This window comes from Pelmatolapia mariae, linkage group LG10_11 (genome assembly GCF_036321145.2).
Source record: "Pelmatolapia mariae isolate MD_Pm_ZW linkage group LG10_11, Pm_UMD_F_2, whole genome shotgun sequence".
NCBI lineage: Eukaryota > Metazoa > Chordata > Actinopteri > Cichliformes > Cichlidae > Pelmatolapia > Pelmatolapia mariae.
Genome location: NC_086236.1, coordinates 58,531,448 through 58,544,651, shown reverse-complemented (window position 1 = coordinate 58,544,651; position 13,204 = coordinate 58,531,448). Strand labels below are relative to the sequence as shown.

The 13,204-nt window shown below is 38.5% G+C and overlaps 1 protein-coding gene across 7 annotated transcripts in view; it reads right to left on the bottom strand.

Annotated features, from left to right (window-relative positions):
* Positions 1-8,173: 8,173 nt before the first annotated feature.
* Positions 8,174-13,204, bottom strand: part of myh14 (myosin, heavy chain 14, non-muscle) — a 31,477-nt gene continuing 26,446 nt past the window's right edge. For 6 of the 7 annotated variants that reach the window (XM_063488643.1, XM_063488645.1, XM_063488647.1 and 3 more), the window contains one exon: positions 8,174-12,877. In XM_063488643.1, the coding sequence (XP_063344713.1) occupies positions 12,688-12,877 (190 nt within the window). In that variant the 3' untranslated portion in view covers positions 8,174-12,687. The remainder of the gene's footprint in view (positions 12,878-13,204) is intronic. The other variant, XM_063488649.1, reaches the window with a different exon arrangement.

Genomic DNA, 13,204 nt, shown 5'->3' with positions numbered 1-13,204 from the left:
AAATATGAAATATTAATGACAGCATTTTGGATTTTAACCCTTTAAAGAAGAATTTAAAAAATTCATTGTTTCATTCACTTTTCTTCTTATCAACAGAAAATTTGCAGATATTGAAGCAGCAAACCAACGGTTGGCATATGCTCTTTATTTTAAGGATGAGGACAAAGGCGTGTCCTCTCTGTCATCACACACGCCAGATCCACCTGACCAGTCAGGTAATCCATCTCAAAGTGGTGGTCCACAGGATGCCGATAAAAACAGCCTTCAAACAGGTGTAGATGGTGCCTCAAAGTCTATCAGTGTTTCCTCAAGTCAAGTAAATACAAAAAGGAAGCAGACTGAATCAGGGCATCTTTGGAAACATCACTCCAAATCGAATTCCTCCACCTGCAGAGCTACAGTGAACAAACAGAGCAAGAGGAGGCAGGAAAAGGGAAGCAGAGGTCATAAACCGGTGGAAATTAAACCTATTAGCTCCCCAAGAAGTTCTGATTTGTACCACGGGGCTGAGCTGTTTTATTTTAACAACGAGAGTCAGTCGAAGCCAGCCGACAACCACCAAGAAGACACAGAGTCGACTACAAATGACTTCATTCAGCTTGGCCAAAATGTGGACATCTCCCCCTCCTTCTCCCCAGAGTTATCTCCATTGTCTCTTGACTCTTGTGATTTCTCCATTCAAGTGTTAACAGACCTCGCGGGCTGCGCGCAGGCTCAGAAGAGCTACTTCGACTTCTCTGAGGGTCAGCTGACTGACATAATGGAGCCATTTTCCATTGACAATAAGGACTTAGAGGACTGCACTGACATAGAGGCATATTTTGAAAGCATTTGTGCATGCCATGGTGATGATAATGATGATATATTTGGAGACCAGTCACATAACTTTAGCGAGGTGGATGATCTCCACTGTGAAGGTGAGTATAGGTATGAATATGCATATGCAGACCAGGGAGTGACCTCAGACCACTTCCAGGGTAATCACAGGAGCTCAGTGACCCTGAGACAAAGTGCATACACAGAAGAGGAACAATTTAACACCTTTAAACTCTGTCAAAGTACAGACATCAACCAGAAGCAGATCCCCTCCTCAGTCAGCTACCACTACAATGCCACACAGCTTCAGGCGTACCAGTGTTCTCAGGAGGAGAGCACCTGTATGCAAGTTAACTGTGAAAATAACCTACAGTTTACACCATTTGAAGGAGTTGCTCAGTCCTTCACTGTCCCACTTAACAACGCTGAGCTCCGCCCCATACCAACACCGCCTCAGGAAGACAACTGGCTGTTTACTGATATCCTGAAGGACAGAAAGTCACCTAGCTACTAGGAACACATGCCTCATGTTCTTAAAGAGAATCAGACTCAACCGGTTTCATACTTGAGAAGAAAAATTCTCAATGACTTCTTGTTTTTACTTTTGTTTAAAGACATTACAAATTTTTTGGGAACACATTTAAAATGCTGTCCTTTTTGTTTTTTGATGTTTTGCCTTTACAGAACAATTGCCAGCTAACTACAAATACACAAGTTCTGGGAATTATGCAATCAAACCAAACAGGTTCAGAGTAAAACTAAAGAAATTCACTCTGTGAATGTACAGTCAATGGCCACTTTATCAGGTATAGGGTTGGATCACTTTTACCTTCAGATCTCATTCATCATGACACGGAAACCTAATCTGATGGATTACATAACAGCGGACAAACTCCAATCAAAGCTGGTCTGATATAAATCTAATAATTTATTTATATTATTATGTATGTAAATTTATCCTTAAAAACTGGGAATTATGAGGAATGAAGAAACAGTATTTGTGACAGCTAGAGTAAAAAACTAATATAGAGCTGTGTACTTCAATTCTTCTGTCAATTACTCTGTTAAGAAATCTTACATTTATAAATGCGTTCAAGATGGTTTTTTTTAACTTTTGAAAACATCTTTCAGACGGTGTCCTTACCAAGTTATAAGATTTATACTTCTAATTTGTGAATGCACCAGCTTTTAGATGAAAAACATCTGTAGGTGCTGTTCATATTACCTCATTATTTATTTATTTAGCATTTATTAGCTTACAACAAAGATCTGAACTATTTATTCTAGAGGAAATGCAGTCCTTGGTTAACATTCCCCTCCCTGAGCCACAAAGGTACCTATATTTTGTAATTATACAGTACTTACCTGAGAGGTCAGTCCAAATCAATCTGTTCAAGAACTGTTTTGCAGTATTTATATAGATACTGTAAATAACTAGTCTAGGTTCTTCCTTGTATACCAAACTTTAAACATGCTTGATTAGCTTTGTGAATTTTTATGTCCAAAATGTTTATGAGTTGTTATGAGGTGTTTTGTTAAAAAGCATGCTGGCATCACAAGTTCTTTTTGAAAAGGAGTTTGTGCATTTGCCATAATGTAACATACAGATGATCTACAATTTTTTTTTATACCACCTTAATTAATTATTAATTACCAAGCAACGATGATCAGATTTAACGTTTTCTTGAATAATCAAGACTGTAGGCCAGGACTTCACACTGGATGAAAAAAAAATATACAGTTATTTAGAAAATGTTGCCACATTTTTTGACAGATTAGGCATTTGTACTGTCTACACTGAAAAAAATTACCTGCTGGATTAACATTAAAAAATATGTACATCGTTTTGTCAACCTTAGTGTTTTATGTTATAACTGCACACATTTTTATTTTTTTTTGTAACATGAACATGGTATTTTTATGTTGTTGTTATGCTTTTGACAGTGAACTCACATTAGTTCTCTGGGTTTCCTGTTGCAGCTAGCTGCGAGAACTGATGTGAATTGCAAGACACATTGATTATCGACACTTCGAACGCACCTTGCGGCCCCGGGTTCCTCCCGGGGCTACGCCTGTCTGAGCATCACTTTGGAATCAATCGGAGACGTCCGAGTCTCCGCGGCTGGGGCAGTTGCAGGCGGCCTTCGGGCACTGCCTTCGTCCCCCCAAGCGCAGACCGCCCGGGGTGCCCAGTGCGACGTGTGGTGCCTGACTGGGAACCGGACCCTCCTGCCCGTGAGCTTTCCCTCCCCCTCTGCCACTCCATTCCCGACCCCTGTCGTCGAGCCCGCACGAGCGGGGGCGGCTGCCGGTGGACGTTCATCCGTCTCTGTGCTGACCGCGTCGCTTGTGTGCTCAAAGGCCCGACGGGGGAGGATCGCTCCATTGGGTGGCTCGGGGGGTTGCCACGGGTCGAGAGGGCTGCCGGGGAAAAAAATCACGGGCACGTAAGCCTCTCCCGAGAGCCACAGAAACTAACAAGGATTCCCTAGCGGCGAGCAAAGAGGGAAGAGCCCAGCGCCGAATCCCCGTCCGACAGGTGGGCGTGGGAAATGTGGCGTACGGAAGACTGCTTTGCCCATTGCCGATCGGGGGCCCAAGTCCTTCTGATCAAGGCCCTACCCCATGGACGGTGTGAGGCCGGTGGCGGCCCCTGTCGTGCCGGGGTTAGGTCTTCTCGGAGTCGGGTTGTTTGGGAATGCATATATATATGTAATTTATATATATGTGTGTGTGTGTGTATATATACATATGTGTATATATGTGTGGGTCCAGATAATGAAAGACATTCAAGAGCATAAAATACATAAAATCACCTGAATGCAGAGTCAAGAGCGAAGCGCAGATCCATGTCAGACAATAGTACACTGCTGTCTATACTTCATTCATAAAAAACAAATCTACAAATTCCCAGATATGAAGGATGAAGAGGACAACAAGCTGATCCGAAAAATCTCTGCTTAATGGGGACTAAATGGCCTGGTAAATGGCCTGCATTTGTATAGCGCTTTACTTAGTCCTTAAGGACCCCAAAGCGCTTTACACTACATTCACACACTGGTGATGGCAAGCTACATTGTAGCCACAGCTGCCCTGGGGCGCACTGACCGAGGCGAGGCTGCCGGACACTGGCGCCACCGGGCCCTCTGACCACCACAAGTAGGCAAACATGGGGTTAGTATCTTGCCCAAGGATATTTGGCATGCAGCCAGGAGGCAGCCTGGGATCGAACCACTGACCTTCTGATTAGTGGCTTGCTCTGCCACCTGAGCTACAGCTACCCTGGGCTCTCCCAGCGCATCAAAAGACTGGGCAGGTCGAACAATCTAAAGTGTTGATCAAGGAGGGAGGGGTCCAGCTGGACCAGGAGGCCACCGGGACCAGATAATGAAAAAACAGATCATGAAAAAAATTCAAGAGCATAAAATGCATAAAATGACCTGAATGCAGGGGTGAACCGCAGATCCATGCCAGACAAAACACAGCCCAGCGCCTGCTCCGGCAGGCTAACGCAAAGAGCTAACGCAGAGCATGGCAACAGCAAACCCAAGTGACATTACACAGATTAAACAGTAAACTTAAGTCTGTAAGTACTATGTAAGGTAAACTTTATACTTTATTGGGTCAACCGACAAACTGCTCTTGGTTGACCATGTTAACTGTTTAACAATCAAAGCTAACGCTAGCTAAAATCAATTTGGCATTTTGGCATAAAAAAAAAAACATTTTCAAATTCCACATTAAAAAAATGATTTTCACTTTTTTTTTTTTTTTTTAGAAATGTCTGCATTTGTGAATAATTTTTTTCCCCAATAACAAGACAGTATAATGTACTGTATAAATGTGAAGGAGTTTTCTGTATTTCCATCACATGAGCCATTTGCTCTACTCAAAGCATCTCATAGTGTAGCTGTTGTGCCGTGCCATCCCCCGAAACACATCTGATGATTTTTTTTAAGTGTTGCTTGTTTTATTTTTACCTCAATCAGTGGCAGCAACAAGAAACCCCTCAGCATGATTTATTTTTAATCAACATGTGTAGTGTTGTTGAATTTTTTCCCGTGACCCTTACTGACTGATGCTTGTTCGTAATCATGTTTTTTAACTTTTTATTTAGAAAGAACTGAAGGTTTTCAGGCAAAGTTACACTTACACGAGATAAAGCCTCATAGCTGATGCTAATAAATGCTAATGTTAGCCTCTGATTTAGGCTGCTAAAGTAAAGACTTATACCCTAGCTGACCAACATAGATTAACTTGGTGGTTAACAGACTATAGTGGTAATTCTATTGAAAGTTTAGTTTCATCTCAGCACATTTATAACTATGTCCATTTTATAGCACATAGAAATGTTTAGTGAATATTTGCAGACAGACACATTCCCTCTGTAACTGTGTTTTTCCATCAATATCTATTGAAAATATAATTTATGAAATGCTGAGCAGCATTTTTAGTATGTACACTTAAATAAATCAAAACGATCAGTAGTATACTACTATTCACAACAAGTAGGTGAAATCACAGTTCAATTAGTATTCATGATGGTTTTTTCTTCACAGCAGAGTATATTTTTGTGACCCTGTTGTGCTAATGTGATTAAATAATAATGCTTATAACTAAATAAATAAATAATAATTAAATAAATAATAACTTTATCTTGATTGAAGTATAAGCGCAGTGCTGGTGTGCAGGGGTTTTATATGCCTTGTGGGGGATGCTGACATATTATAAATCGTAATATCTATATCAAGCTTTTAGCCTAATAAGCAGAGATATTTGTCTCTTTCTTAAAAATTCAGATCCTTAGAGATTATTTGAGAAATGGATCAACAGCTATCATTAATTGAAGCACTCTTCAATCAATGATAGCTCTTCAATTCTTCAACCCTGCAGAGGAAAAATATTGCTTATTTCAAATGTGATCACACTAGGGCTGCCACAAACGATTATTTTGATAGTCGACTAGCCACCGATTATTTTTGCGATTAGTCAACTAATCAGATCATGCATCCATTGGATGTAAAACGTGCAGCTTATTGCACCAGCATGCATCTGCTCTTATATAACTATCATTAGCTTACAGCTTTAAGTGTTTAAAGTATGTGCTAACTAAAAATAAAGACAAGATGATAGTTTATTAAATTTTAATGAAATTTGCAGATTGTTTCGGCTACCCTCCTTGCTATCTAAAATATAACAGGACACCGGAGTATATTCTCAAGCATCTCACACTTCTGATAATCAGTTGTCTGCTTGACGTTTATTCAGCTGTGTAAAAACTTTAATCTCAGCCAAACCGATTTACTCAGGAACAAATAAAATACTGAAAAAAGCCAAACAATAACATTTTTAAGTTATCTAAGTGACTTATCTCATGTTTAACCTGAGTAGCGAAAGACAGCGGTGGGTTTGAAAACGGGGTTTAACGGCAGCTGGCATCCTTGTACATGCAGTGCTGCCATCTTCTGTTTCAGTCCGTTATTACACTCTTAAATCCTACTACTTATTCCTGCGTCTTTTGGGATCTTACAAAGCTTGAAACGCCGCGTCGACTATTAAATTAGTTGTCGACCATTTTGATAGTCGACGTAATCGTGACTAGTCGACTAATCGTGGCAGCCCTAGATCACACACTTTGGTTTTTCAGTGCAGAGCCAAGAAAAGGAAAGACTTCACCGAGTGAAAAAAAGATGAAGACGCAAGGTGGTGATGATCCAGAGCAGCTGGTCTCAGAAAATGAAGAAAAAGCCTGGTCATCTTCTCTACAAAAACAAGGTGAGTTTAATGTAGTGGTTGATTTAGTTTTTTCAAGGTATGTATGTGAATTTATTTATAAACTGCTTATGTTGCAACAGAATGCTGTTATGTGTATGCAACTCCACATGTATTATAATCCTTAGTCGGGCTGTTCGATATGACGATAGATATAGGATGATGAAATGAAAACACCCATCGTTTCATATTATACGCTATCATTTGTTTCGTGGTGTCACAAAATACAGTGTTCACCGCAATATTTGTTCTTTGTTTGGATGGTCACCATATGGATACAGGCACAGAAAATACCAGCATGGCCAGTGAAGATGAGGCAGCCGTTACAACTTATGTCTAAAAAATATATAGTTTCATACATCGGTCAAAACACTCGACTCCAGGTACACAACACCCAGAGTGTACAGACAATGCACTATTTTGTGATATATATGATTATCAGAATGAGAAATGTATTATTTCGGGATATGATATTTTGGTCATATTACACAGCCCCAATCCTTTGTATTTTTATTCATTTTTTTTTTTTTTAGCTTAGACATAAACAACAGCAACAAAAAGAAACTTTTTAAAATGTCTTTTTGTTCCTGGAGTACATGTGTATACTGTATCATAAGTGGACAGACATGGATGTAAACCACACCTTAACTGTTTGGCTGAGGCAAAAACAACCACAAGGCTGTGATTCTAACTTAAAGGTACTCTGGATATTATTAAATGTGAACATATCGTTAATCATTACATTTTTTATTTGTCAGGTGTCCTGTTTAAAGAAAACACTTGGAGCCACTTGATTGAATGTATATACACATTTACATGACAGCAAACTGATTTCAAGGAAATAAAAATGCTCAAATTTGAAAGTTTGTGCATTATTTTGTGTGTATTAGCTGTTTAGTTGTTTTATGAGGAGATTGGATGCTGTCATTATATTTTAGTAAAGTTTTTGAGTTGAGGAGAATAAAAGAATGTTTAACATTAATTTTACCAATGTTTTTGTGTACTAAGCACAGATTAATTTAAAAAGTTTTAATTTATGAATTTTTGAGCAAATGGTATATTAGTTTGTAATTGTATAGAAATGTATGGTTAAGGATATAAAGAACTACATTTCATGAGTTACAGTGAAAAGAGGTGCCTGTAAATGGTAATATAAACAGAACTTTCAATTTTTCTATTAACGGAAAATATCAGTTAATGATACAGAAAATATACTGTGAATAAATGGAATTTTCCATTTTATAACTGAAGCAAATGTCCATAAATACTACAGAGAGTATACTGTAAATCTACTGAATTTTCCATTTTATCATTTATGGAAAGGTTCTTCAACTTCTGTAAAAAAAAAACAAAAAAAACAGAAAATGTACTGGCAGAAAATTACCAGGACATTTTCCGTTTTTCTATGGAATTCTTTTTTTTTTTTTTTTACAGTGTATGGGTTATGTTTAACATGTAAGAGTGTCAGTCTGTGCACTGATTACAGTGAGGAGTATGAAATGTTAACAATGATTGTGGTGTCACTTACCCATTATCCAAATAAAAAATATGGACACAAAGTAATAATAATAACCAACGACATATATTAAAGTTAACCCCGGTCAGATGTTTTATTATTACAGCATAATTTAAAAAAGAGGCTAAAACGATAAAACACATTTTCAAAATGGTTCCACAGTCGCCATAAACAAACACAGACAGAGAAAAATAAAATAACACCTTTGAGAAGCACCGGCCTTGTCTCTTGCTACAGGTAAACAGAGCTCGTTTGCCCTCAATCCAGCGGTTCAATCCGTTTGTCTTCAGATTTTGGTCTATTTGATACACATTGTTTAATAAGAGTTATTGAGTAGTTCAGAGAGACGGCACCACGATGACGCGTCAGCTCATTTGGCTTGATGCTATGTCGGCCTTTTTTGTGACAAACCGCATGACAAAGCAGACACAACGTACTGACAGTGTCTGGTTGTTTTACACTATAAAGTGCAGCATTTACACACAAAAAAACCTAAAAGAAACATAAAAGTTCAATCAAAACCCTTTGCATATTACTAAAACAAAAGAGTAACACATACAGAAAATAAAAATTAAAACCCTTTAGTTGGGTGTTAAATATATGTCGTCAGTAGTCTTTCTTGAGCCACATATTTTTTCTGTCACTAACTGTGAATCATGGCATGGCAAAAAATATGGATGCATGTGGGATGACTGCAGATTAATAAAATTGTTTTTATCAGTTCATCAGAGGCATGCTAACTTAAACAGTGATGACAACCCTGATTACCGAAAACTACTGTAGTGGTCACGTGTGTAATCAATGATAAACTCCACCAGGATTATTGATTATTTTCCGTATAGTATAGATAATATAGGACTATTTAGAACAGCGGTCCCCAATCCCATGAGTCGTTTAAGGCGAGTCCTCACTCACCAGGCGACTTGAGGCCCGGGTATGACATTTATAGTTTTCAGGGTTTTTGTCGTTAGCTCGGTTTCCCTGGGTCTTTTCCCGTGTTGTAGTTGTGTCTTATTTTGAAAGAAATATTTACGTGTTACCATAGCGACCAGAGGGCATTAAGCGTCAGAGAGGTGGATGTTACTCTCAATGTTGTTGGCGCATTTCAGGAGGAAACACAATTACACAGTGAATTCGTGTTTATTATTATATTTAAAAAATACCACACTTTTTGTCTTGGTCGTATCATTTTATTTTGTTGTATTTATCTACCTTAATGGCCGGTCCGTGAAAATATTGTCGGACATTAACCAGTCCGTGGTGCAAAAAAGGTTGGGGACCGCTGATTTAGAATAATAAACACATTCAGAATCAGAACCCTACCTGTACCTTATGTACATTCTGTGGTATTCATTTCACTTCACTTCATTTCTCTCATCCTGTATTTTATGTATATAACATTTAGATTGGTTATTTATGGTTGGTTTACACAGCTTTTGTGTATGTTCGTGTATGTATGTGTATGCATGTGTACATGTATATATACACACGTGTGTGTGTGTGTATTGTGTTTTTTACATATTGTTGTGATTTACATTGCTGTGCTTGAGAGTCATCATCTACCAGAACCAAATTCCTTGTATGTGTCTGTGCATATACATGGCCAATAAACGCGATTCTGATTCTGACATTCAGAGCAACATTTATGGTTTCAGCTACATGATCCGAAGCTTTCATTAGTTCAGATTTTCCAGTTAAAGCGTCAGTGACATTCGTTGTACTTGTGCCATTTGGGAAATTGGCTTTCATTAGATGATCTGTGGCTTTCACAGGTCTGTACATTTAATGCAAAACTACACCCAGCAGCTAGTTAGCTTAGCATAAAGGCAGAAAACCTAAAAACAACAGAATTCACCTATCCTATCAGCACATAAAGTTTGTAGATTATTGAGTAATATTCAGTTTGTTTGGTGGAAAATTAAAGAATTATATTACTACATTACTGGATTACTGGAGGTGAGTTCAACATAGGGCAGGCCTTCTTTACGTTAGGCCCCCGTCACACAGGCATAGAGACCGGCAGTCGTCAGTAGTTTACATGGAAGGCACAGACTTGTTTTCAACATTCCCAATTTACTTGCTAAGCAGCACTAAGAGTCTTCCATACAAACTGACCATGACCATAGCTGGCATGGAAGTGCAATCTGCTAGCCACCAAACAAATCACAACAAGGTTTTTGCTGCAGCACTCGCCTGATGACAGCCAGCAACCTCCAGCAACCACTTGCCAGTTGAGTGGGGTTATACACATTTTTCCCTAGCAACTGGAGGTTGCCAGCTGATTTCTAGTATGTGTGACTGAGGCTTTAGCTGACTTGACAAAAGCTAAAGCCTAAGTCAGAGGTGTTTTATGTCTCATTTAACTCTCCTTCCAAAGAACTGATCTCGAACCCAGCCAGGTAAAAAGACAGCCCCCTTTGTGACAATGCAAATTCTAAAATTAGGCTCAACCAAATTTGGTAATTTAATAATTAAAAAATAGTTGTACATATAACCTGCAGGTGAAATTGCCACTTTTTTTCTTTTTGTAGCTCAGCTTCTTCTGCAGATATGAATGTCAGGTTTCATGTCACAGTGAGGCCAGACTATATGTTCCCCAGTTCCTATTTGCTAAGTTAACTGGCTGCAGCTTTAAAATGTAGGTAAAAAAAGAGACTGATCCTAACATTAAGCAAGAAAGAAAATTTCCCAAAAGGTTGAACTGCTTCTTTAGACAGCATCTGCCAATTTGTTAAGACCCTCCCCAGTGCAGCAGAAGGTCATAAACTAAACTATATAAAAGCTATAAAAAAGGCCATCTTTTAAAAATAGAAGATATGAAAATGGAGACGGTCTGAAGAAAAAATCTTTAAAAGTGGGCTTCACAGCAGGGTTATCAGAGCAGGTGTAAGATAATGTCATCTTGAGTTGACAGGGTAAAAAAAAAGAAAAGCAACTTCTTTTTCTATTTGCCATTTACTCCATAAAAGTTCACTCCTCATTGTTTCCACTGTCTTCTGAACCTGTCTTTTTTTTTTTAAATCTAACACTACTAGTCCATGAAAACGCTTTGAGCCTAACGCTCAGTTATATTCTAATCTTCTACACAGGACCCGCGAGCAGAGGCAGAGTTTATTCTACTCAAGACATGTTAGAAAACCCAACCAGCCTCTACTCCCGTCATCTACTCTATTCTACAGCTACTCTACGGTAACTACAAATTTAAGTCCCTTTTCTCATCCGTACGCCCACCGTTTGGTTAAACAGAAAAGCTTTGTTTGATTAATAATTTACACAGTAAACCAGTAAAATCAACCTTACAGTGTACAAGATGCTTGTCAAAATAAAATGTAACGCCTTTATCGTTCTAAAACAAGAAAATAAGACCCATTCTGACCATTTGTTCTGCTTTGGATAAAAATATGAATGAATACAGTCCTCCACAAGTCATTTCCAGTTATGTTGCCATTGAAGAGAATCCATAAACGTGTAATTCTTCTTCTTTCCCTTTTTCCTTTTTCTTTTTAAAACCAGCAATAATGTTAACCAGAGAGGTCTTCCATGCAAATTCACATCTGCAACCCGATGCTGAGATGCTGACAGAAACAAGTCTTAGCTGTCCTTTAAAGTAACCCGGTTCAGCCTGACATCAGAGCCAGCATGAAGAGGAATTTTCAGACTAACATGCCCCCCCCCCACACACACACAAGACAGAAAACAAGCAGTGATCAATAACTTAAGTTGGTATTTGATATAAATTATACAAATTCAAAATTTCTGATGCAATATGTTAAGACTTTAAGTTAAAGAAACTATCTAATACTATCTACTGCATGGTCTAACAACGTACTGTTTCTAATCTATAGAAAAGAGTTTATCGTATAAAGCAGCGAGTCTGTCTGCATGTCGGCTGCTTTCAGCTCTTTGTGTCACTGTAATTGTGACAGGTGATATGAAAACGATGTAATGCATCCCGGTTTCTTATTATTATCTGTTAGGCCAACTTAGAAAATGTGCAGCACTGTGTTTAGATGACAATTTTCTTTCTTTTTGCCAAATTCTTCCAAGTTTAAAAAGTTAACTCACACTCATATCGAAGGCGAATTCTCTGCTCCATGTGTGTACTTGACTGCTCGTATAACATGAATACAGATTGTCATCTTCCACAGCCCTGATCTGTATTCACTCCACATCAAATGTTTGTAAATAAATCCAAATGTAAAAGTTTTTTACTGCTTAGTGAGCAGTTGTAGTTTAGTTTATGAGAAGTGCATTACAGAGGTGGTAATGTAGAAACTTCAAGTCTTTGTTGTTTTATAAAATAAAATCAATTCCAGTTGACGCTTTGTAAAATTTCTTTTTTTTTAAACACATTTTCTGTACTTGTTGAGAAAAAAATGAGGCAAAATCTTAAAGAGCATCGCTATATCAGGGAGGATGCTTACAACTAACTGCCTGATATTTATCCTACATGGCATTTAATTTAAAACTAGTGTAGCTATGTGCTGTGTGCCTGCCTCTGCATCACCGTGAGCAGTCGAGGCTCTGAGGCTGATGCTTGTGTGTGTGTGTGTTGTTTGTGTAGCTAAGCAGATGTGTGCGTGTCACTCTGCGTTGTTGACACTGTAGGGCGGCGGAGGGTCCAGGCTGTGTTCTGAGGACGGAGTCGGGGTCCCTGGGACCCCAGAGGAGGGGGTGGGTGAGGCAGGAGGCTCTTCTGAATCGGAGTTTTCTAATGAAAGGTCATCAACCAATGCTCTGCGTCCACGCATTGACAGAGGCAGCGCAGCACGTCTGGACAAAAAGAAAGCGGGAGTTAAAAAATGTGTTTTTATTATTATTCAGTTACTTAACTGTTTAGTTTATGAAATTCCAGAAAAGAGGATTCAGAGTTAACGTTTACCATTTTCAGGTAACTGTTTCCACTCTTTTTAAAAAATGATTAAGAATATTCAAACTTTCCATCCAAATTTCACCAAGAAAGCAATTTTTTCCCCCTAAACAGAGAACTGTGTAAATATGCTAGAGACAAAAATATAAGCAAACTACTCAACTTTGTGTTTGTGTATGGAAAGCTGCAGGCTTTTCATACACAAACACAAAGACAAACACACAAGACAA